Here is a 26,637-nt window from a genome sequence, read left to right on the forward strand (position 1 = left end):
CAGAAAAATTAATAATAGTTTTTTGCACCCAATTTTCAGCTGCTTTTGTTCTTGTAGTAACAAACCAATAAATTCCTGGGAAAAATTAAATAAAAAAAAATGAAAACGAAGGGTCCTACTAATCTGAGAGGTCAGAACAGTAACATGGAGTAGGAACATTTTTGACAATACCATGGGATAAAGAGATACTGACAAACTCAACCAGAGAACTCAAAATCCCCGCTATTTTCCACACCACCCAACCTTTGCACAACTTTAATTTTGCATCCCCCTCTTTTCTCCAATTAGTCATCGTATGTACGCCAACAGACTTCTAATGCCAGTGCAGAGTCTCACTGATGTTTCCCAGTTTATCAGGTTACTAATGTGCTTTGACTAATCTCACTGACGCATCCACAGCCATTACCTAGAATGCAGTATTCCATGTGCTGTGTAGATCAAGTCAGTGCAATTTTTGGGACTGGCCAGAAGATGGCACCACAAGACCAGTGTAACCAAATAAACTCTTTCAAATTTCTGTAACATGAAATATTTGCATTGACATTACAGATCACAGTGAAGCTTGACCAAAGCTTTTGCATCTTAAAGTCATCTTACACTCTTCCCCATTTGTACAACAGATCTTAAGCGGAATCATTCAGCATGGTTACAAACACGTGGACAGATATTTGCACTGGATTAACAAAAATCTGACCTCTACCTTAAAATTAGACTTGTGTTTACAAGCTGCCACTAATTTGGCCTAGAATTTTTTCACTATTCCAAATCAAAATCACTCAATACTTGACACTCAAAAAGACAGATGTGGACACTCAATCTATCCCAGGTGTGGATTAGTCTAGATACAAATTAGCTTTGGAATGAAAATTTAAGACAAACTGCCCAGTGAGAGGGAATGGGATGACACATGCATGGGAATACCTACGTTAAAATTAGTCTTGGAAGGATGAAATTTTTTATAAGTAAAGGTCAGTAAACATTGATTTCACCATGCACACACAGGGCAGTGAAAAATATTTCCATTAATAATGGAAATTAACAGATAGGCAAAGAAAAATATGCTGCTTGAATTTTTTTTTTTTTTTTTTTTTAAGAGTTTAAGGATATTTACTTTGTATATTTTGACACGTTATGTTGACAATTTGTCTTTTTAAGTTATAAAGCTTTACCTTTTTCAATTAAATTTCCTGCAACTTGAAAATTTAAATAGATAAAAAAGTTCTTAAAAATAAACATTGATATTTTCCATCAAAACTACAAAAAAACCCTAAAAACTGAATTCTGCAAAGCCTGTTTAAAGTGGATTTGACGTACCATTTAAAGTCTCCTATAATGCTGATGGCCTGGTCTGCATCAGAAGCCCAAGTGATGGGTCGCTGAACCACCACCTGACGGAGTGTGAAAATGTGGTCCCCCGGATCAGAAGTGTTGACGAAGTACTCGAATACCCCAGTCTGATCAGCAAAATTTGGAGCTTCACTAAAGGGCGGATTACCTATTCAAAGAAAAAACAAATCCAACAATGAGGGTTAGGTTTATTTCTTTTACTCCCACACACGCTGAAGGTTTTCAGAAAGTTCTCGTCAGAAACATTCTCCATATTTATAATTTCTTCCATCAGCACATCTGTGCTTGAGAATCAACAGCAGTGCAAACTTAGGGTCTGATTTTCAAGCCAGACCTCTTTTTGCAAATACTGTTTTGTGCCCCCCAACGAATAATCAGGGAAAAGCATGAATAAATTGAGGGTGCAAAAGTGGGCACAAACTCAGAGCCAAACTATGCCCAAAGAAATAGATGTCACAAGTTTAAGTGAAGATTCAGTGAAGAGAAAACCAAAGTCAACTTACTCCCCAGCCATAAACAGAATTTACAGGAGGCAGGAACCCTTCATTTCCCAGTCTTGACCTCCCCCTCCTTTTAGTGGAAAATCACTAAAGTCCAAGATGGTGTTTAGTACCAAGTGACTGACCACATGACCTTGTAGTCTCAAAGCAATTTTGCAGGAGGCTTCTTAGGAAGGAGAGAGATTAATATCTTCAAAGTTTTATTGTTTCTTCCTAATGGCCCATCAAGGCTGATGGTTGGTGTTTCCCAAGTACACACACAGTTGTAATTGTTACATAGTCAATATTCCTAACTTTAGATACAGAAATGATACATGCATACAAATTGGATATTCACATTCAGTAAATCATAACCTTTCCAATGATCTCATGTGACCCATCTTACATAAAACATACCTTAGTTATGCCATATTCATATCATAATATTTCTATAAAGAATATGGAGTGTAACATCACACCTCTCCCCTTAGATCACTGCCAAAAGGTCAGTCACTGACAAATGCAAAGGAAGAGTGCTTAAGATTCTTTTTAGTTCTTGGTTATCTAATTTCTTAAGTGTTACCAAAAATTGTAGTGTCACCCACAGATGTTTTACAAAGTTCTGGGTTCCTTTTTTCAAGTTGCCTGAAAGCCTTTTAAAGTACAGCATTGTTAACACAATGTAGATATTAATATCTTCTAGAGTGTAGGTGTCTGGGCATTTAGCCACCAATGCCATGAGGCAGTGTGCCTCAGTTTTCCCTTCCACACTGTAGTCTAGATTGGTTATGCTTTCTCTGCTGTGCAAAGCTCTAAGCTTGTTTACAGGTACTAGTTGAGAAGTAGTATTCTTATGGGACTTCCTTGTTACCACTCCTAGCCTGTACCAAAGTTTCTCCCTAAAATCATGCATGTTACATATTTTTACAGTATTTACCACAAGTACCAAATTCTTTGTCTTGACCCACAAATTGTGTAGTAAGAGACAAAATTACCAGCAAATTCATGACAGGGAGGTGCTTCCGAGTATGATCATCATACCATGCCTTCCGTTTAGACACTCCAGTTTGTTCAGCATCTATTGTATAGGGCAAGGTGGGAGAAAAAGAAATCTGCTTCCTTACCTGGGACAAAGCACTACTTTTCTGCCTTCTTAGAGGTAGGGGCATGGCTAACATGTACCATACAGTTCTTGCTGGTTCCAATATGGCCTCATTGACTGGGAGTGCTATTAGGCTAGGCCCCATGGACTGTAGAATGTCCAAGAGCTTGTATTGCGAGTCCTGGACCTCCTCTAATGGGATCTGAAGCTATTCTGCTACTCTCTGAAGTAGCTTTTAGAAGTATTTATGGTCATCTGGAGGATAAGGCAAGGCTGAAGCAATCGCCTCATCGAGCAAGGAAGAAATGTGTTGGCACTGGTGGTAACAGTGGATCTGGTTCATCTTCCTCCTCTTCCATAGGTTCAGAAGGCTCCGACTGATCCCCTGAGGGAAGGGGCGGTATGATTTCCCTACTGGCTCACACAGACTCAGTCTTGTGTATATGGGTCCCATGGTCCCCCAATAAGGTCAATATGAGGGACTGAAAGTAGTTTGTGATGGTTACCAAGACACTGAGTACCATTGGTCCAAGGGGGTGTCCCCACTTAGCCAGATGAGACTGGAAGTAGGAGGCTCTCAATCCTCTGTCCAGACTGAATTCCCTCATTGGAGAGGAAGATGGTTCCACTGGAACGTTAGACTCTCTGGAAGATAAGGTTGGGTCTGGTTCCATTGGTGGTACCAGTGTCAGGAAACTGTGGCTAGTGAATGGAATGGGAGAGGAGATTCTCCCCGCATTAGAATCTTGCTGGAGAGGGTCAGTCCCAACAACAGAGGGGACCGCGAACCCAGGAGGACAAAGATACAATATGACGTGGGGTTAGATGTTGGAGCCTTAGATGGCCAAGTCTTGTCACCCCGCACCACCGGAGTCTGCATAATAGAGGTCTTCATAATCCTTGGTTCCTTCCAAGGCTGTGACAGTGCCGCTGGTGTTGGAACTTCTGACAGTATGGTTATCGCCAGGACCAAAGGTTCACAATATTTTGGCTCTTGGGGCTTTGCGTTAGTGGTACAGAGGTCAATATAGATGATGGGGGAGCAGTGCTGAAGACTACTTGCTCTCAAGTGCCTTTTGATCATGGTCATGAGGCTTAAGAGGATCTAAAGTTCTTGTGTCCTGGGTGAAAAAAAACTCATCCAACCTGGACACAATCAGGGAGGGATCCCTTCTCTTAGATCTAGGAAGGAATCCACTCTGATGTTTATGAAAGTGTTTCTTATCAAGGGTCCTTCACTCAAGCTGTTACTGCTCCTGAATCAGACATTGAGCTAGAAAACACACTTCTCAAGGTCTCCGGTACATGTACAGGAGGAGGGGTCTCACTGGCCTGGATCCAACTGAAGCCTCATAACATGTTCGGGCAGGTGCTTCCCAAGCCAAAGTCCTCCTGTTCTGCCAGGAAAGGAGTGGCTTATACCACACTTAGTGGAGACAGGAGCTTCTCTAAGGCAGCAGAGGCAACTCTGGTGGTCATTGCTGACCAAAAAAGAGCAGGGGACGCAGGGGGGAGCAAGAGATACAATCCTTAAAGCCTGAGAGCCTGGGCATAATCCAAGTCCCACGCCAAGGAATCGGAGGATTTCCCAGAATAGGTATTCTAATTAACTACTTATCAAACTATGAAAACTATTAACAATAACTAAAAATATAAAAAAAATATTTACAGGAAAGAATGTCAAAGAGGTTCAGTTCCAGATGCTGCAGGATTCTGACTCAGGCCATGTGGTCGTAAGAAGGAACTGGAGAGGCATCGGGCGGGACTGCTAACTCTTTGGTATGGAGCACAAGGGGAACTGCGCAGATGCAGACCAGCACACACCACTTGCTAGAAACCTAGTCTCAGGCGCATGCACACCCATAGTGGAATACACACAGGAACCAGCACTTGAAGTATTCAGTATTTATACTCCACGGCAGTCAGTAGCAGCCAGAAGGCTATACTATGTGTGATGTATTTCACTCTCTCGCAGACCAGCTGTAGGACTTGTGCTGCTGTAGCATTTCAAGCGTGGACAACTGCTGTAGCCCTTCTGTGTAGACACTACCTACGCTGATCGGAGGGGTTCTCCCATCGGCGTAGGTAATCCACCTCCCCCAAGAGGCAGTAGCCAGGTCGGAGGAAGAATGCCGTCTACACCAGAAGTTAGGTCAGCTTAACTATGTCACTCAGCAGTGTGGATTTTTCACACCCCTGACCAATGTAACTGGGTCGACCTAACATTTTAGTGTAGACTAGGCTGTATTAATGCAGATTATTCCTCTAAGCACCATAGCCCTTCTGCTTTCACAGGCAGCACAGACCTTAAGAAATTAAGAGTTGACTTACGAATGTTGAAATCATCCTTGTAATTTGAAGGAAAAGGCTTGGACTGGGGAGGATCTGGGTAAGTGCCTTTCCAGCCTGTCATGAGGGTAGTTAACGTGTAGACTTCATCCACATCCAGATTTAAGCTGAACATCCCTTCAAGTACCTGTAATGAAAGAAAGCACAAGCTAAAGAAATGCAAGAGGCAGCTAAAGCGATCATGTCAGCATGTGCCAAAGTTCTGCAGCATTTCCTTTAACTGTCCGAGTTAACACAAACCATCATGGGGGGGAGGGATAGCTCAGTGGTTTGAACATTGGCCTGCTAAGCCCAGGGTTGCGAGTTCAATCCTTGAGGGGGCCATTTAGGGATCTGGGGCAAAAATTGGGGAGTGGCCTTGCTTTGAGCAGGGGGTGGGACTAGATGACCTCCTGAGGTCCCTTCCAACCCTGATATTCTATGATTCAGTGATCTTGCATCAGTTGGTCTAATTTCTCTATAGGTATGCTGATCTTACCCCTAAACTCTGTACTTCACTCCATCCTCCAGTTAATTGTAACACTGCAAACTATCTATAAACGAGCTAATGAGGCACAGCCCTAAATGTCCATTCTGAGCCTGAAAAACACCAGGGAGCTACTGTGAAGAGGGGAGGCAGCAGTTGGCAGTACAGGGATCCATCTGGAAACACTCATTTACAACAGAATTTAAGCAAGGTCACGTAATATTAAGAACCGCTTTTTTAAGAAGTAGTATTTATTGAGGCAATCAGCACTCAATCTGCAGAAGCTTCTCTGTATTCCCATGTTCCCATTACTTGGGATATAACAGATTCACTGGCAACAGGGGTCCCTCTTCCCACACATTACTTCTAAATGTGTGGAGAGAACAACATCACAGAGAAGCAGCAGATCCCAAAGAGGACATTTTTTGGTTGAGGCTGTGAAGATGGGATGTGGGGGGTCCCGGCCAGAGAAATATAAGGCCTTGACCCTGTGCAACAGAATGCAAGATTGGTGCAGTCTAGCACAAATGCAAGTGTCAAGGAAACGTGGGTGTGTGTAAGCAAGTTTAAGTGCTGCACTGAGCAGTAAAGGGTCAGGTCTACTGTGCGTCTACTCCAGTGCTCAATTGTACAAGGTAAGAAAGGGGCAAGACCAAGGGAAAGAACAGAGTTTATTTTGAGTATATCATTATGCTAATGAATCACTTAGCTACATTCTTCTCTCTCAAGATTCACTCCAGCTACCATGAAAGAGTGATGTGGCAGCCATGCAGCAGGGTTCTCACTAACAAGAATATCAATGTCCCTTGTACTCCCCATCCTGCTCAGCACTTTATGATTACACAAGGAATACTGTACACCTACATTATGTGGTGTCAAGCCCAAAGAGCCAAATTCTCTTCTCACACTGGGGTAAAGCTGAAGTAATTCCACTTTTTTACCTTGCACCTATACATGTAACGTTCCACAACTGAGCTGGATAGGATTAAATCCCTCGTACATAAAATACAGAAGGGCCAGAAGACTGAACAAACCAGAGGTATCAAAACCATTTTTATCTGTAAGCCAGGTTTTCCTTCCACTCCCAGTCAATCACCCAGAATAACAAAATGGCAAGGGTTTGAGGGGAAATTAACAGTGATCAGTAAGTAACACACCCACCTTTACAGGAGGAAGAGGATGGAATAAGGTGGAATTTGCAGATTTGAAGCCAAGCTTAGTATACCACATTTTCAAGGTTTTCACTTCATGCTAGGAAGAAACATACAAAAACTTTCATAAGATTCTTCTTTGGAAATACTGAGGATTTAACGACATTTAAGGCTGTTTTAGTGAAACATGTTGGGCGGACAGCCCAAGAGACAACCATTCTTTGCTTATCCACAGAACAGGTATAGCATGGGCAGTGGCAGCTCACAATTCCCTCACATCTGTGGGTCTCTGCCCCAGTACACAGGAACAGCTTTTATGAAGAGGGGAATTCACTGTTAAGAGCCCACTGAATTCTTGGCTTCTGTCAAGAATGCCAACAAGATGGCCAATTAGTGCCAACTGTAATGAAGGTTCTGATACAGACATCCACCTCCAGTAGCTGGGCTTAGATTACCTCATTCATTTCATAGAGCTAACTTACCAATCACAAGTTTTGGTCACTAGTGCCTGGGCCTAATTAGGACCGCTGAATAACGCAGCTGATGCATCCTAGCACTACAAGAATGTGAGGGCAACTATAGTTCTGTTACTGAAAAACACAATCATTCAACACAATTCTAGAGTTTGAATTTAGTCCCAGTGAAGTTAGCAAGAGAAAAATCTAGAGTTTGAGACGTGGTGTGCACACTATTCTTACAGGATATCTTATACAATTTGCATGGCAAGCCATATGGCATAAGAGCAGTACCACTTGGGGCACTAGGGGAGGCAGTGTTCCAAGCGTAATGATTGAGGGCTGCTCGTAAGTCTTTTATTGCATTATTTCAGTGGTGAATGAGGCACTACTTGCCCCAGTAACACAGCAGCCGGTACGGCTGTGAAGGGAGAGGAACCAATCTTACTCGAAATTAAAACCTAAGTGTGTTCAAACACTTTCACCTTCTGATAAGTAACTCCCCAAATCTGCCATTTAACACAGACGAGTTACTGTGGCTATTGGAGCACGGCTCATGTTTTTCCCAGCTGAGCCACACTCGTCTTCCTACCCACCCACCAAGAGATATCCAGAGTATCTTTTCATGGAGCAGACATGTTTAAACTGAAACATAGGCCTCTCCTTTTCAGCAGAATAGCTACAGGAGGTGGTAACAAACAGTGTTTCACAGGAAGAGGATTTGTCCACATTGAGTGAGTGTTAAACATGCCCACAAGGGAGGGAGAAAGTAGTGGACTTCCAGGTCAAATAAGGAAAAACGTGTTCCTCTCCACACCACCAAAAGTATTTTCAGGAAAACGTTAAGGAAAATCCAGTAACTGAACTCTTTTTGACGTTGGGGGAATCAGTTGTTGGTTGGTGAAGATGATCGTAGTGTAACAAATTGTTCTTCTGTGAATACAATAACTATGTAAGTCTCTTATATACCCTACAGAATGAGAACGACAGTGCTCATCTTTTAGCCCCCAAAGTATAGGCCTCCACCACATAAGTTAAAGGAGCACTTTCAGCTTACAGCAGTAACTGATATGGGACTTACTACGTGGCTACAATTTTAGAAGCCAACATCATTCACATGCACAAAGCTAGTTCATTACGCAGTGACATCTTATTTTGTACACGTATTAAACAATATGCAGCAGCCTGATGTCTCTGAATACATTGATATGATACATACACAAAAATATTTACTTACAAAGGATCCTTTGAGGTAGAAAGTTGCTTTCTGAGGGGACACAATGAAGGGAAACAGTGGAGGCCTGATACACTGAGAGTGCAAATAAGTCTGAAAAGAAAATGAATGGAACAGATGGGAAACATACATCACTGAAATCGGTCTTTGGCCAATTTTGATAGGTGTCACAATCCCCAAGTATGAGCCAAAAGCCATAAACATTAACAAAACAGTAACAAAAAAGAGATCAGATAAATTGGTTTAGTTCCAAGTTCATTGCTATTTTGTGGATAATGGAAGTTAGAGTCAGAGAACAACAGTTCATATTTTTATTTGGGATGCTACTTAAATCAGCAATGTGCCAGGATTCCCAGGACTCCTTGCCAGACTACTGGAACTAAGACAATCAAGGAGCTGGAGAAAGAACTGATCACACCGTTCACCACTAGGACTAAAACGCACACAAAATTGATTTGTGTGAAGATGAGAACAAGTTAAATGAACTCTGCATCCAGATGATAAATCTTACTGTAGTTTGATTTCTGCAGGAATGATGGCCAAGATTTTCTAAAGTGATGCTTTTTGAGTATCCAATTTGAGATGCCTTAAACAAGCGTGATTTTCAGGGGTGAGGGCTTGCTCAAAACTCTCTGAAATCAGGCCCCTTTAAGGTATCTCAAACTGGACCCAAAAATCCCAAATCACATTTAAAAATCTTGGCTCAGATACCTCTTGCAAGACCTGCACGTGGCCCAGAAAGAAAAAAATAAAAGCTTAAAAAAATTCTAAAATCCCCTAGTCCTGCTTCATCTGTTGCTCCCTCTCACTATAAACTTTCTACCTTTTCCTGGGGTATTCAAAGCCCTTCGCCTGATTTTAAAATATTATGCCTACTCAATCAAGGAACTCACAATACCACATGACCAAGGCCCTTCATTCTCAGTTTTTAATTTATGTAAATCTTCCTAAGAATTTATCAGTGTTTATTACAAAATTAAAAAAAAAAGACAGGGGAAAAATTCGTGCAAAAATTAACTTTACACACAGTTTGCTGGGTGAATATTGGGGGACAGGAGGACAGAAAAGCAACAAAGTAAAGTAAAAGTAGTTTAATGATGTGGTTTATTTAATGAACTGTACATTACTTACATATATGCATGCACATGCACGCACATGTATATATATATCTTCTACATTAACGTAGATAGATGTGTTTATGTTAATAAGGCACTCAAGAAAATACAATATATTGTATTAGATAAACAATCAGCATTTTCATGTACTTCATGATCCAAAATTCAGGTGGGGTGGGGGGGAAAAAAAAAATCACTAAAAGACAAAGAATACCTTTTGAATAACCTGGGAATTTTTCAGTATAAAAAAGGCAGTAAACTGAAAATGAAGGGCCTTCCACATGACCAACCACAACTAATCAACAGCTCAAATTTCAAAGGGCAGGAAAGAATAAAGACTCTTTTCCAAAACCCCATCACCAGAGACTGTGCTGACCCTCAAAACCACTACGAAAGAGGCTGGTGGACATCAGTACTTGTTTAAAAAAAACCCACACACATTATAAAATATGATAGAACATGGAGAGTAAATATTAGAAACAAATATTTCAAAGCCCAAAGATGCTACTGTATCTATACAGCAAAGAGGCTGGAAAGCTCTCGTTACATACTGAGCTTAGAATATAAGGGTTCGAAGAGACCTCGGGAGGTCATCTAGTCCAATCCCCTGCTCAGAGCAGGACCAACACCAACTAAATCATCAAGGCTTTGTCAAGCCAGGCCTTAAAAACCCTCTGAGGATGGAGATTCCACCACCTCCCTCGGTAACCCATTCCAGTGCTTCACCACCCTCCTAGTGAAAAAGTTTTTCCTAATATCCAACCTAGACCTCCCCCACTGCAATTTGAGACCATTGCTTCTTGTTCTGTCATTTGACACCACTGAGAACAGCCTAGCTCCATCCTCTTCGGAACCTCCCTTCAGGTAGTTGTAGGCTGGTATCAAATCCCCCCCCTCACCTCTTCTCTTCTGCAGACTAAATAAGCCAAGTTCCTCAGCCTCTCCTCGTAAGTCATGTGCTCCAGCTCCCTAATAATTTTCGTTGCCCTCCGCTGGACTCTCCAATTTGTCCACATCCTTTCTGTTGTGGGGGGACCAAAACTGGATGCAATACTCCAGATGTGGCCTCACCAGTGCCAAATAGAGGGGAATAATCACTTCCCTCGATCTGCTGGCAATGCTCCAACTAATACAGCCCAATATGCCGTTGGCCTTCTTGACAACGAGGGCACACTGTTGACTCATATCCCGCTTTTCGTCCACTGTAACCCCTAGGTTCTTTTCTGCCGAACTGCTGCCGAGCCATTCGGTCCCTAGTCTGTAGCGGTGCATAGGATTCTTCCCTCCGAAGTGGAGGACTCTGCACTTTTCCTTGTTGAACCTCATCAGATTTCTTTTGGCCCAATCCTCTAATTTGTCTAGGGCCCTCTGTATCCTATCCCTACCCTCCAGCGTATCTACCTCTCCTCCCAGTTTAGTGTCATCTGCAAACTTGCTGAGGGTGCAATCCACACCATCCTCCAGATCATTTATGAAGATATTGAACAAAACAGGCCCCAGGACCGACCCTTGGGGCACTCCACTTGATACCGGCTCCCAACTAGACATGGAGCCATTGATCACTACCCATTGAGTCCGACAATTTAGCCAACTTTCTATCCACCTTATAGTCCATTCATCCAGCCCATACTTCTTTAACTTGCTGCAAGAATACTGTGGGAGACCATGTCAAAAACTTTGCTAAAGTCAAGGAACACCACGTCCACTGCTTTCCCCTCATCCACAGAGCCAGTTATCTCATCATGGAAGGCAATTAGATTAGTCAGGCATGACTTGCCCTTGGTGAATCCCTGCTGACTGTTCCTGATCACTTTCCTCTCCTTTAAGTGCTTCAGAATTGATTCCTTGAGGACCTGCTCCATGATTTTGCTGGGGACTGAAGTGAGGCTGACTGGTCTGTAGTTCCTCAGGTTCTCTTTCTTCTTTTTAAATATGGGCACTATATTTGCCTTTTTCCAATCGTCCAGGACCTTCCCTGATTGCCATGAATTTTGAAAGATAATGGCTAATGGCTCTGTAATCACATCAGCCAAATCCCTCAGCACCCTCGGATGCATTAGATCTGGACCCATGGACTTGTGCACATCCAGCTTTTCTAAATAGTCCTTAACCTGTTCTTTCACCACTAAGGGCTGCTCACCTCCTCCCCCATACTGTGTTGCCCAGTGCAGCAGTCTGGGAGCTGACCTTGTCTGAGAAGACCAAGGCAAAAAAAGCATTCAGTACTTCAGCTTTTACCACATCAACTTCTTAATGTGATTTAAGAAGTAAAAGAATAAAGTGCCTCTAAAGGTTAAAACTGTAGTAAATACTTTATTCATCTAACAGTTTTCTACTGCACTGTGTCACAAGTTAAGCCTGTGATACAAGACTGACACACCATGATTTCCAAGATCTAAATAGCTGTACCATCCAAGCACAGGAAGACAAGAGAAAGAGCTCTATTTGCTCTCACTTGCAAAGGTGCAAGTGACATGTACCTAATGAGTTTCTGCAAGACAATTTTTTCAGAAAAATCCTCCTAAATCTCTACTGCTTTGTTGGGTATTGGAGAACATTACCATAGTTTCAACGATGATAGTAAGGTTGCCTAGGCCATCAGTCAGAGCTACATAGCTGCCACCGCCTTCTAAATGTCCATCCACCTGCAGGTAGTGCCAGCCAGGGTAGGTAAACTGGGTTGTGTGTGCTGTGCAATAGTGAAAAGAAACCAAAAAGAAAGGTCAGCATTCATTCCAGGAAGTTCATCCTGCTACCATTTTGTAGCTTCCATGCCACTGGTTTTACAACCATACGCTTTACTTTGAGAGAAATCTCCATAGAAATTACAAGGCACGAATTCTGGCTAGTTAATTGAAAAGAGACCAAAGAATCAATAAGGTGGGGATAGCAGATTCTTATGTCTGAACCCCTTGCTACAGGATACATTTTTCTGTCTGCAGATGAATAGCAGAAGATCCAATACAGGGGAACTTCACACCATCCTGCCACATAGGGGAAGGGGCAGGTCACCTGATCTGGTGACCAGCTCTGCAGGGACAAGAAAAGGTTATGGGTGGACCAGAGGGTGGCCACTGGATCCATATATACATATTTAAATTGTGAATACATAAAATTTTTTATATGCTATATACACACAGAGTAAAGTGATGGTTTACAATCTCAGCCATCTCAAATAGAACGTCGGAGTACTCCAATTCTGTTTTCTCTTCCTCCCTCTCAGAACTCAGAAAGCTCTTGGACCCAGATATTTTGGAGATAAAATAGAAAATAAAATCAGGGACCGAGTCCTAGCCTTTACAGAGGTTTTAGCTCAAAGCCCTTTTTAATTTTTTTTAGAAACACAGAGTTAAAAACCCCCAAAACAGTTGTTTGCAATGAAAACGGAGAGATCTTTAATAATGGGAGCCATGAACTACATTGATGTGTGTGGCACAAGTCAAATCAGAGAACCAGATCTCATTTCCTGTCAGGATTTCTTCCTGCCTCATTCTAGTTAAAATGAATGAGGGAAAGTCTTCGTATTGCTAAGAAAGTAAATATGTTCAATAAAAAAAACTGTATCCAATAAAAAGTGAACATAAAAGAAAATTATTAAACACCAAAAATAGAGGACGTTGTGCTCTTTAATCTAGCATAAAAAACCCAGAGTATTGTATTGTCTATACTTGTGTAGGTCTGTTTGAACTTTTTATTTACCTGTGATCCAGATAGGAGCTTCCACTGCATAATAGCCACTCCACGGCTCTTGCGCTGTCATTAATCCATTCCGACCAAAGGGCAAATCTTCATAATAACTAGCCACCAAATTCCAAGCTATAGTACTGGAAAATAGTTTTGTTTTTAAAGTCACAGTAGTTTTGAGTGCAGAGAATTGAACAAAATATTTCTGATCATGCTGAGACTGAACGCCCATACGTGTCTGCATAAACTAAACACTCCAATGGAGCTACTTCCTTTGGCAGATATATTACACATTTGCAGTGGTGGGAATTACCTGCAGAGCTACCACGTTCTGTAGGTATCTGCGTTTCTATACTAGTGCACCTAAAGAAAGTTTAGAAAGGCCAGCAAGACTAACTTGACTAGCAAAGTATTGCAAGATCCTTAGCATCTGGAATTTGCATATTCCAACCTCAGCTGCAGTGGAGCCCTTAATTAAAGCATCCGTTTATCAATTTAGGATATTTGCTCAATTCATCACACCAGGTCTTTGGGAAATTAGAAAAAGGAAAAGTCAAGCTCTTGGGGTTTATATACGAAGAATATGGTTTTAAGCGCTAGTGAAAAGAGCTAAATGAAGCAAGTTGTGGACTGAACTCTTTTTACCCACACAAAACAGATTATGCATCCGATGAAGTGAGCTGTAGCTCACGAAACCTTCTGCTCAAATAAATTGATTAGTCTCTAAGGTGCCACAAGTCCTCCTTTTCTTTTTGCGAATACAGACCGCAGCAGTACAACTTTTACCCCACACTGTCCTCTCAAGGAACCTCAGTCGCTCAAGGAAACGTTCTCAGTACACCAAAAAAAAATTTAAAAAAAAATTGAAGAAACCCAAAATCAAGAGAGCTTGTTAATAAAAAGATCCTAGGTCTTATCCTCCTATTGGCACATTTGCATGTATCAAATTACGGCCACCATTTGTGCATGAAAATTCTGTGATGGCATACATAGCTAGTCGCTGCTGCACGCAAACACTAGTTATTCTTTTAGTACCCCCTGGTATGGGCCAGTACCTAATTCACACAAGTGGTCATTATAACTGTGTGTGCCACTGTGCACCTGAATTTTTAAAAGGGGGGTCCTAAAAAGTCGACAAAAAAGATGCTTAGAAGAAAAAGTTTTTCCTTTGTACACTAGCCAACTTGTTCTATTTAAATTTTCGAGAGCTCCAACTTGGCTGACAGGAACTACAGCAAATTTCAGCCCCATGTCATGCAGATAATTAGATACTAGCCTGTTTTCCGTAGAAAGGCCAACGTGATTTTCATTATTCAAGGTATGCCAGATATGGAGCAGCTTGTAATACCTGATGAATACTGTGTGTTGATGTGGTTATTGGGATGTTTACTGTATGAATATGTTGGTTTAGTTTAATAGAGGACTGTAAGGAAAAAAGCAGAAAGGGAAGAAGAATGACTCAAGGTAAGACTTCTCAACAAACACTTGAGAGCTTTTTAGAGACAATGCCATGATTAGAGTTGGTTGGGAACCTTCCAGTGGATTGTTTTACTTGTCTGAACACACCAATTCATCAACAGCGAATCATTTCAAAGGATAAGGTAGATTGACCAATTTCCGTTTGAAAAATAACCATGAAGCATTTTGACATCAAAATGGAATGTTTTGAAATTTTTGGAACCAAACAGATTTTTCATTTTGAGATTCCTTCTCATTATAATATAAAATAAATATTGAAAACATTTTTTAATTTAAAATGTTGAAATCTGAACAAAACCTTTTGATCAATCTAACCTCTTCTCCCTTCCTACCCCCCCAACCCCATTTTGTGGAAAATGTTCATTTTGTGGGAAATTTTCAACATTTTTGGTGTTCTTTTTCAGAACAGACATTCCCACAAAAAACAGTTCACACCCACCTCTAGCCAGGACAGGAAAAGGCCTGGGAACCAGAAAATCAAAAGAAAAGAACTGTGGCAGATTTAAAACAGAAAAATGTCTCAAAGGAGTTAGGAAGGGATATAAGGGGAGTTGTTCAGCAGAACCAGATGAAGATACAGGTACACACTGGGGTGTCTCAAGTCAGGGGATGGTAAGCCTTTAGATCAGACAGATGTGTGTTGATTGTTGCTATAAAATCTTCCTCTCTCTCTCATGTGTTTTCCTACTCCAAAACATACACTTTTCTCTTAAGGAGGCTGTTTTGTCACTAGAATACCACTGTCAGACCCCCAAAGAAAAGAACCACAGCTGTCCAAACTCAGCTGGACCTGCTGGGTAATCATGGTTGAAACACAGGACACTGTGGCACACAGCCTGGTCTAAAAGTGGTTAAACTGTGGAATTCCAGCCTACAGTAGTAAAGGCACAAAGCCTGACACCTGAGGGGTTCACTCAAAGAGACCAGAGAAGTACAGCTAGCCTTGTAACTATGACACTATGCTGAAGTTATGAAAATAACTGACTGCATGTAAGACTTACGAGGTCATATTTCCATTCACATAGTTCTGGTTCAGGATCCGAGCCCAGCAGCCTGCACCCACTTCATCATTGAAAGTGCTATAATCTTCTGAAGCCCATAGTTTCTTCTGAGTTGCTAAGGCATTATCCACTGTTTTTGTTCCAGGGTAATGAGCCCTGGATAGTATTTCAAAAAAGGACAGCAATTAACACAAGAAAAGCAGAACTCAAGGACACATTCAGTTATTAGCTCAAAGCAAAAACAAAATGCCTGGTGCCAAAAAAATAAAAATAAATCACTATGTGGATTTCACACCAGAGAATCATACTAGTTAAATCCAGAAGAGAGCTACAATATTTAATAATTTAGCCCCATCTGTGCCAATGCAGGATTTTTCCTTATAATATAGCCTGATGCTTTAGCAAGTCTAGTTTTAAATATCAAATGCAAATCCGGCTTTTTATTCCCTATCCTAGTGTGCACATTTTTTCCTGATAGTCGGCATTAGTGCCCCCACGCTTTTATCTCATTGCTGCTAATTATACCACCTTGTACCACCCTAAATAAATCCTCTTCTGGGTTTTTATGACTTTCACATACTTATGGATTAATAATAATTCTCATCACTGGGTATCTTCAAAGCCCTATACGTACAGTGAGATCTCCCCTTAGCCATCACTTAACCATGCTATTTATGCCTACTCTTATACTCTTTCCTCAGAAATAAAATCTTTGAACTTTCAGCAAGTATGTTGTTAAAGCCAAGAGAAAAAGCACTGAAAGTTTGGAGCAGCTGCAATAAACTGAGGTTATGTACAGAATATGACAGGAGCTCTGCTTATTTCTTTGACAGATCTTTCCTACTCCAAATGGAGATATTTGTTCTCATCCAAGACGACCTTTTGTGCTCACACTGGTTTGGTTACGACTGATTCACTAACGCAATTTCGTCTTAACAGTTTCAAAGGCTTTCTTTCTATCAATAAGGGGCATTTTTGGTTACTCTTATCTGATGGGAAACTAAGAAGGACGTCAACTACACACTGAAAACAAAACCATAAACTCTATAGATAGAGGTCTGAGAAGGGTCCTTAATATTAGTCTGATATAGAGGCAGGAGAACCTTGCTAATTTGTGGGCAAGGGAAGGGAATAATATTTCTAAAACAAAGAAGAAAGAATTCAACTAAGTGATCTGTTTCCTTTAAGAGTATGGACAATCTCCCAATATGGTACTCATTCACGTATAGCTTTACTAATCTAATAAAAGGCATAATACAGTGCTCATAAATATGTTGAATATTCATCCCTATGCTGTTAGGCTTATTGTATACACGTTCAACTCTTTTTGGTTTGGAAGCAAAAATGTAAGTGACTAAAATATTAACTTTGATGCTTCAGGGATTAGATGAAAAATGTAGTTTGCGGAAACAGATGTAAAGCAGAGTTAGTAAATGTGCACTTCTATGCCCCTCTCCCCTGAAGGCTCTCAAAACACTTTACAAACATTATTACTCAACTCCCCTGGCAGATACTATCCCCATTTCACAGAAGAGGGAAAAGATGCAAAGTGAATGTCAAGATCACACAGGTACACAGTAATAAAACCAAATCCCAGACTTGTATTTTAACTACAAAGAACAAGGTCCCTGTATATACATAAGAGGTAGAATATGAAAAGTGGAATAACCAAATAATGGGAATAAGAGGAGAGCACTAAAGGTAAGGGAAGAAAATGGACAAGAAGATGGGATGACCAAAGGGTTAAGGTTAAAAAAGAAAACTGAAACTGGGTCATTCAAAAAGGACAGAAAGACCATTTTCAGAACGTATTTATGAGCAGCTTTGCTCCACTTGCAGCCCACATCCTGTTAGACACAACATCCCAGTTTGTTCCATTAGCGTGTGCTTAAGCAGAACAGTCTCACCGAGAGTGAGAAGTGAGTCATTTTTTCCCCCCTCAGATGCCAGTGAATGAGCAATGATCACGAACTCTGCTCCTCAGACACTGCCTGTACCCTAGGTGCTTTGGTTTCTTTTATTAAGATCTAACAGACTCCACATAGAGTAGGCCACAGCTCAAGCCTCATTACCCCATGGTCTGACTTTTTATAGCTACAGTTTTTAGCTGATTCCCTCACACTGCCAAGCACCAGTTTTTAAAGAAGAACTTATAGCCCTTCAATATGCCTTCAGTCTACTGAATCCATAACTACTTTAAAATTTATGAGGTCACTAGACTGGGTTACAATCTTCTTTTAAGTTATCCTTTCCACCCGAGCACCTCAGCTACACTGACCCGACAAATAAGGTACATGGCACACAGCAAGAGGTGCACTGTGCCAAAGAACAAGTTCCTTTCACAGAGAGAAAAAAGGTCAGATTCTTCACATCTTCCAACTTCCTCATCAGAGCAAGCTGTTCCCCTCTTCTGCAGATTCCCCAACAGCCTTAGAGCCAGAACAGCTAGTTCCTATGCCACCCCTCATCTCTTCCCACCTCCAAACACCCCGAGCATGCTCCAGCACAGGGGGCACGGCCACAACATACTACTCTGCAGCTACCCCTAGCTAGTGGACCGGGGTGTGGGGGGGGTTAGGTGCTGTAGAGTGTATAAAACTAGTTAAAGCAGTGGTCTCCAAACTTTTCACAGTCACACCTCCCCTTACCCGTGTCCGCGCACACACACCCCGAGCCAGGGCCAGAAGGGGGGCCACAACTCCTGTGGGGGGAGAGGGGAGGAGCACAGACGGGTAAGGGGGCCGAGGCTGGGGCCATAGCCAGGGCCAGAAGTGAAGCCGGGGGTGGAGCTGGGGGCCAATTCTAGGGGCCAGGAGTGGAAGCCGTGGCCAGGCCATGGTTGGGGCCGGAAGCGGGGCCAGAGCAGAGCTAGGGGCTGAGCAGAGCTGAGTGGTGCTTCCTCCCTGACCCTTGGGTAGGCTGGCCCAGGCCCTGCTGTGTCCCCGCTCCCGCCCGGGGTGCCACACCTCACAGTTTGGGGACCACTAGGTTAAAGTGTTAGAACGTCATAACTGGCTCCCTGATATCTCTCCCCCTTCTCTGCTTCTCCCCATCTCGGGGTGGCAGCAGAGAATTTGAGCCTTACAGGCTAAAGTTAGGAGTGATCCGTATATAGCTGGGATGCTTCAACAGAATAGGTAAGATTTAAGGACTTATTTTACAGGAGCAAAGAACTAGAGACACCTTAACAGGGAAGCTGTTCCAAACATCTGGAAGAAGAGGAAGTATAGTATCAGGAGTGGGCAAAGGAGGGCAAGAGAGAAGCCTGGATGGAGAGCAGGTAGTGAAAGGTAGGTAGGAGTGGAGTTCTGGAGAACTCTGAATGTAAGCTCAAATGTTAGCTCAATGCCAAAGAGAAAAAGCCACTGCAAAATTCCACTACGGGGAGAGATAGCAAGAATGGTATGAAGATATTATGTTAGCAGGCACATTGTAGAAGGAATGGAAAGTATGTGGAGGGAGGAGATAGGACAAGGCCAGCACACAGGATGTAGGAAGATGGGAAATTAACAAGCTAGCATGAAGTATTGGCAGAAGTAATGAGTTTTGAAAAGGCTATACATAAGTAACAGAGAGTGATACTAACAGCATCATGTTTTTAATAAAGGAGGGAAACTGCTCTTGCTTTTGACATTCATTCTCCATTCCACAGCCATTGGCTAAGTAGTATTTTCATTGCACCCTTCCATTTAAAAACAAAAGAAAAAAAACACCTTTCAGACAAGAAGGAGCAATGCTTTGAGTGCTGTGTTTTTCAAGAGACACTGAGAATCTTTTTGCTCTGTGTTTGCAAAGCGCCTAGCACAATGGGGTCCTGGATCCATGATCTAGGTGTCTAAATTCTACAATAATACATGTCTAGATATTATCAAGCATTTTAACATTAAATATACGTTTGTATAGTAGGCAATGGACTAGTAGCATTCCCATATAAAAACAGTTCTGTGAGTGGTAGAAGTTTTGCATGAGAGAACTAAATTAAATCCTAGTTAGAGCAACAAAGGTAAAAAAATCATTTTTAGGAAACAAATTTCTCATTACTGTTAATTCCACCTTCTGTTATCTACAGTGAACAAAAATTAAAATAGATTTTCCAGATTTACTATTTATGCTCCTTGCCTTTTGCACTTACTTCACTATTGGACAGAAAATTGACTAGCTTATTTCACTTTTTGACTTCCATGCACTAGCACAATATTGTGGCATACAGGCTGCAAAACACTGCTAGGGAATATTTAAATTCATAAAAAATGTCTGAAAAACTCTATTCTGAAGAAGTTTTACAAAATTGGCTTATTCGCACAGAACTTGAAGTCTTAATTATGCAATATCATCCCTGTAAGAAAGTTTAAGTTTTAACTAGGATAATAGCCTTTGTTTCTTACCACTCTTCAACTTTCTCATCTTGATTATCTAATCCACTTTAACCCAACCCAGACAGAAGTGCTAGGAAAGCAGACTTTCCTGAAATGATGTACTGTATTTATTCAACCTTATATATCCTCAGAAGAATAGGTTTGTTATCATGAGCCTCAAGCTGCCACATCCACCCACAGACACTTTCACAATAATGTATTTTAAATTCATAGCTACTAGGAAACATTTGATGCCTTTATTTCCAAAGACACTGTATTAAAAGACAGTTACCTTTTTAACTGGTGTTCTTCGACTCAGGTGCTCATGTCTATTCCACAATAGGGGTGCATGCTAGCCACATGCACCGGTGCCGGAAGTTTTTCCCCCGTAATACCCATGGGGGGGAGCACCCCCCGCGACCCCTGTAGTGGCGCCTACCTGAGCTGAGCGCTCCCCCCACCCTCAGTTCCTTTTTGCTGGACAACTCCAACAGAGGGGAAGGAGGGCGGGATGTGGAATAGACACGAGCAACACATCTCAAAAAACACCAGTTACGGAAAAGTAACTGTTTTCTTCTTCGAGTGATTGCTCATGTGTATTCCACAATAGGTGATTCCAAGCTGTATCTCTTGGAGGTGGGTAGGAGTTCACAAGTTCCCAGGATGGAGGACAGCCCTGCCAAACCCAGCGTCATCCCTGGTTTGGGGGATGATCACATAGTGCAAGGTGAACGTGTGAACCGAAGACCATGTGGCAGCCCTACAAATGTCCTGGATGGGGACGTGAGCTATGAAGGCAGCCGACGAGGCCTGCGCCTGAGTCGAGTGTGCTCTCACAATGGGTGGCAGGGGGACACCCACCAGCTCATAACAGGAACAGATGCATGAAGTGATCCAATTGGAAAGCCACTGAGTGGAAATCAGCTGGCCCCTCACATGCTCAGCTGAGGCAACGAACAGTTGGGAGGACTTTCTGAACGGTTTGGTCCGCTCGAAGTAGAAAGCCAGAGCCCACCGCACATTGAGCATGTGGAGACAGCACTCCTCACTGGACACATGAGGCTTGGGGCAGAGGACCGGTAGAAAAAAAATGTCCTGACCCATGTGGTAGGCAGAGACCACCTTCGGGAGCAACGCGGGGTGTGGGCGGAGCTGGATCTTGTCCTTGTCCTTATAGAAGACCGTGTACGGAGGCTCAGAGCCCTGAGGTCCAAGACTTGCCTGGCCAACGTGATTGCAACCAGGAAGGCCACCTTCCATGAGAGATGAGACCAGGAGCACGTGGCCAGTAGTTCCAATGGGGGCCCCATGAGATGAGCCAACACCAGGTTTAGGTCCCACTGTGGGACCAGGGGTCTAGAATACAGAAAAAGATGGTCCAAACCCTTAAGGAACCGGCCAGTCATAGCATGGGAAAATACCATGTGCCCTTCCCCCAGCAGATGGAAGGCCGATATGGCTGCCAGGTGCACCTTTATTGACTAGGGTGCCAGGCCCTGGGCCCTCAGGTGGAGGAGGTAATCAAGGATAAGCTGGATCAGGGCGGGCACAGAGGAGACACCCTAGTCCGCCACCCACCTAGAAAACCGGGACCACTTCGCCAAATAAGCGCGGCGAGTGAAGGGCCATCTACTTTCAAGGAGGACGCACTGAACCTGTTCTGAGCACGTCCTTTCCTTTCCACCTAACTACTGAGCAGCCACGCCATGATGTGAAGAGCTGCTAGGTTGGGATAGAAGAGGCAGCCCTGGCCCTGAGAGAGCAAGTCCGGGCGGAGCAGCAACGGCCACAGTAGTGCTACCGCCAGGCCTGTGAGGGTCCCGTACTAATGCTGCCTGGGCCACGCCGGGGCAATCAGGAGGACCCGGGCCTTGTCCATCTTTATCTTCTCCAGGACCCTGCTGATTAGAGGGAATGGGGGAAAGGCATAGAGAAGCCGGCCTGACCAGGACAGGATAAAGGCATTGGAGATAGTGCCCCTCCCCAGGCCCCCCCGGAGCAGAACCGGGGGCATCATCGGTTCTGCTGAGTCGCGAATAGGTCCACCTGGGGAGTTCCCCACCTTCAGAAGAACAGGTGGGCCACTTCCGGGTGGAGGGACCACTCATGTTGCGAGGAAAAGTCCCTGCTCAAGCGATCTGCCCTCTCGTTCCAGGCGCGCGGTAGGTGGAAAGCCTTCAGGTGGATGGAGTGGGCTATACAGAAGTCCCACAGCCTGAGGGCTTCGTGGCAGAGGATCAGGCCCCGCCTTGCCTGTGGATATAGAACATCAAGGCCGTGTTGTCCATGAGGACCCTGACTACCTTGCCCTCCAGGTGCAAGCAGAAGGCCATAAACGCCAGCCGCACCGCCCTGAGCTCCTTGATGTTTATATGTAGGGTCAGGTCTTGAGCCGACCACAGGCCTTGGGCCTGAAAGTTCCCCACATGGGCCCCCCAATCCAGGTCCGATGCATCGGACACCAGCTCCAACGACGGGGCTCTGTCCCTAAATGGGACCCCTTGGAGCATGTTGTTTGGGGCGGACCACCGCCGCAGGGAGTCTGGCATGGTGAGGATCTTGTCCATCCTGTCCGTGGCCTGGGAGAACTTTGAGGCCAACCAGAGCTGGAGGGGACTCATCCCCAGTCTGGCGTGACGGACCACGTACGTGCATGCTGACATGTGACCCAAGAGCTGCAGGTAACCCCCGACTGTTGTCACCGGGAACCTTGTGACCAAGTCAATGAGACCTTTCAGGGTCTCGAATCTGTCTGGCTTGAGCGGGGCCCTGGCCAACGCTGCGTCCAAGAGCACCCCAATAAACTCTGTGTTGAACCAGGACTAATGTGGACTTGGTGTTGTTTACTCACAGGCCTAAGGCGGTGCACGTGGACAGGAGGAGCACCACGTGATCCCTCACCTGCGACCGGGAGGTGCCCTTGATAAGCCAATCATCCAGATAGGGAAATATCTGGACCCCCCCCCCCCCGCTGTCTGAGGTAGGCTGCTACCACTGACATGGATTTTGTAAACACCCTGGGGGCAGTGGACAGACCAAATGGGAGGACCGTGAATTGGTAGTGATTCTGTCCCACCACGAAACGGAGGAAGCACCTGTGCCCCTCGAATATGTGGATGTGGAAGTACGCGCCCTGTAGATCGACAGCAGCGTACCAATCCCCGGGATCCAGGGAGGGGATGATGGAGGCTAGGGAAACCATGCGGAACTTGAGTTTCACTGTGTATTGGTTCAGACCTCGCAGGTCCAGGATGGGTCTGAGCCCCCCTTTGGCCTTCAGGATAAGGAAATAACGGGAGTAATACCCCTTGCCCATGAACTCCTCAGGCACTGCCTCTATCGCTCCTAGTTCTAGGAGCCGTCCCACCTCCTGCTTGAGCAGAACTTTGGGCGAGGGGTTCCCCAAGAGGGACGGGGCAGGAGGTGGTTGGGCAGGGAGGAAGTAAACTAAAGGGTGTAACCCCGGGAGATGGTGTTGACTCATCGGTCTGAGGTTAGCCGCAACCATTTCAGGAGGAAAGCACACAACTGGTTGGAGAAGGGGAGCTTTTCTGGGGGTGGATCCCTGATGAGGACTGGCGGGGTGCCCCTGAGCATACCATCAAAAGCGCCTTTTCCCCACCTACTTGCCCTTGGAGGACCCAGGCTTGGGGGCAGGCCAAGACTGCCTCTGAGGGCATCTCTTATAGTCCAGCTGCTTCTTCTGGGTGGCCTCATACTTTGGGAGAGCGGCCTGGGCGGGAGTCTCCTGCAGCTTGAACTTAGGTTTTGCCAGAACTGGAATATAGAGGCCCAGAGTCTGTAGGGTCGTGTGGAAGCCCTTCATGCCATACAGCCTTGTATCTGTTTCTGCCGCCAACAGAGCTTTCCCGTCAAACGAGAGATCCTGCATGGAAGACTGCGCCTCGCCAGACAGCCCAGAGAGCAGGAGCCATGGATCGTGCAGCCGTGTCCGCAGCATCCGAGGCTGCCTGCAGGGACACCCTAGCAGCCGCTGCCCCTTCCTCCACTAGTGCCTTGAACTCCTTCCTATCGCGCTCCTGGAGGGAGTCCTCAAACTTGAGCAGGGAGCCCCACAGATTGAATTTGTACCGGCCCAGGAGAGCCTGATGGTTTGCCACTCGTAACTGGAAGCTCAAAGACGAATACATTTTCCTTCCGAAAGAGTCCAGTCTCCAAGAGTCTTTGTTCTTTGGGGTCAGGGCTGGCTGACCCTGCTGTTCCCTGTGGCTGACAAACTCGACCACCAGGGAGTTGGGCCCAGGTGGGTATACAAATACTCATGCCCCTTAGTAGGTATAAAGTACTTGCATTCTGCCTTCTTAGAGATGGGGGCCAATGAGGCCGGTGTTTGCCACAGGACATTTGAAATCTTAGCCACCCCTTCCTGGAGGGGCAAAGCCACCCTTCCTGATGCCGACGAGGACAGCACGTTAAACAGGGAGTCTGAGGGCTCCTCCATCTCCTCTGCCTGGAGATGGAGGCTTGCTGCCACCCTCTTTAAGTCCTCCTGAGGGGCGGAGGGGGGCAGGGCCGCAAACGCCTCCTCCAGGCGGGGCGAGGAGGCCTGTGCAGTGCTCTGGGTATCAGCTGGCACTGGAGGGTCCACCACCTGGTCGGACTCCGGGCACGGTGCAGAGGACATTCATCCCACTGACTCCTCTCTCGGGTGTCTGGAGAGGGAGGCCAATGATGCTTCCGAAGCTCCAGCCACCGAGCGAGCTCCCACCGGGGGCTGCTCTGGAGGCCATTGTGCCCACTGGTACCATTGGGCCGGCCATGACGCTTGGTGCCACTGCACCTGCTGTGGCACCAGCGGGGCCGGCTGTTCGGGTTGGCTGGCCTGGCCCATCAAAGGACGGCTACGAATGGAGGCCAGGCTGGTGTAAGATCTGCTGATGTCTCTGGACCAGGAGGAACGGCGGTGCCAGGATCTATGCCAGCCACGGGACTGCAATCTCGACGTGGAGGACCGGTACTGACGGTAACAGCTGCTCCGCAAATAATGGCCTCAACGGGTGGACCCGCGATGGTGAGATGCCGGTTATCAATGCCCAGGACTGCGATGTCTTGGCGGAGACTTGGAGCGGGAGTCCGAGCAGGAACGGCATCGACGACCGTGCCGTGACCGACTGCAGTACCCCCTCCAAGACGAGAACCGCTGGCGACGCCTGCCGCAGTCCCGTCGATATTCGCTCCTTGAGGACGAGCGGTGCCGAGAGTCCCGGCCAGATGGAACCCAGCCAGACAGTCTGGTCGGCGTCAAGGGTGATCCACATGGATTCTGCCCCGAATGGTCGCTGGGCGGCGAATGGTGTCAGGAACGTTCCCTCGACCGAGGCCAATACCGGGCCATAGGCGACTGCGGAGATCCCAGCGGCGACTTGCCTCTGGAACGTGGGGCCGACATCAGCGGTGCTCCGGGCACCGGCATGGACATAATGTCCCAGGCCGCCTGGAGGGCTTCAGGCGTGGACGGCACCTGGACATCCGGAAAGGCCTGTTCCGAAGGCGCCGGGCTACTCTGCTCAACGTGAGTTGGAGGCCTGGGGCCTGGTGGGGATTGAGGACTGCCTGACATGGGCCTAGCCTCTGTCCCAGACTTCCCATGGTGCTGCTGCGAAGAGGGAGTCTTTCTGGCCCTCTTGGCGTGCCCCGTGGACAGGGATCAGTGCCGACTGGTCGATGGCACCAGTGGGTTGCCACGTGCCGACGCCATGGTGCCAGGTACCAGTTCGGAGCGCCGTGCTGGATCGGGGTCAGCACCGACTTCATCAGGATGGCCCGCAGCCTAATGTCCCTTTCTCTTTTGGTCTCAGGCTTAAACGACTTGCAAATCTTGCACCTTTCGCTGATATAGGTTTCTCCCAAACAGCGCAAACAGTTTGCATGCGGGTCACTTCTTCGCATAGAACGCCTACAAGAGCCGCAAGACTTAAACCCCAGGGCGCGGGGCATGCCCCAGCCCACTGACTAATTAAACTACAGGTACCAACACTGAACGAATGAACAGTTCTGGGGACAAGCTACAGCAAAGCTGGAGCAGAGTAGTTCCAACGCACCTTCACTGGTGGCAAGAAGAAACTGAGGGTGGGGGAAGCGCGCAGCTCCCCTTATACTGCGCCAGGCAGGCGCCACTTCAGGGGGCGCTCCCCCGCAATCGGTACTGCTGGGGGGAAAACTTCTGGCACCAGTGCACGTGGCGAGCAAGCACACATATTGTGAAATACACATGAGCAATCACTCGAAGAAAAACAGAGTTATTATGCGTCTTCAGTCAATGGCAGCTTGGGTAAGTCAACAGTAATATCAAGCTTAAAAAGAAAAGGCACTTCCAGAGGTTGCTAGTAAGATGAACACATGCTGATAATTTTAACCCTTTTTACAGTAGTTTTACATCTTCACTTGCTAGATGATTCA

The 26,637-nt window shown here is 45.3% G+C and overlaps 1 protein-coding gene across 3 annotated transcripts in view; it reads right to left on the reverse strand.

Annotated features, from left to right (window-relative positions):
- GALC (galactosylceramidase) overlaps positions 1–26,637 on the reverse strand; it is a 61,480-nt gene that overhangs the window by 9,856 nt on the left and 24,987 nt on the right. Inside the window, exons 8-15 of one of the 3 annotated variants that reach the window (XM_077819230.1) lie at positions 15,863–16,018; positions 13,398–13,522; positions 12,260–12,387; positions 8,587–8,676; positions 6,905–6,994; positions 5,260–5,404; positions 1,315–1,495; positions 426–516 (exon numbers count right to left, since the gene is read on the reverse strand). In XM_077819230.1, the coding sequence (XP_077675356.1) occupies position 516; positions 1,315–1,495; positions 5,260–5,404; positions 6,905–6,994; positions 8,587–8,676; positions 12,260–12,387; positions 13,398–13,522; positions 15,863–16,018 (916 nt within the window). In that variant the 3' untranslated portion in view covers positions 426–515. Of the gene's footprint in view, positions 1–425; positions 517–1,314; positions 1,496–5,259; positions 5,405–6,904; positions 6,995–8,586; positions 8,677–12,259; positions 12,388–13,397; positions 13,523–15,862; positions 16,019–26,637 lie in introns of those variants that run through there. The other 2 variants (XM_077819228.1, XM_077819229.1) reach the window with 2 other exon arrangements.

Source organism: Eretmochelys imbricata, chromosome 6 (genome assembly GCF_965152235.1).
Source record: "Eretmochelys imbricata isolate rEreImb1 chromosome 6, rEreImb1.hap1, whole genome shotgun sequence".
In the NCBI taxonomy this organism is placed as follows: domain Eukaryota; kingdom Metazoa; phylum Chordata; order Testudines; family Cheloniidae; genus Eretmochelys; species Eretmochelys imbricata.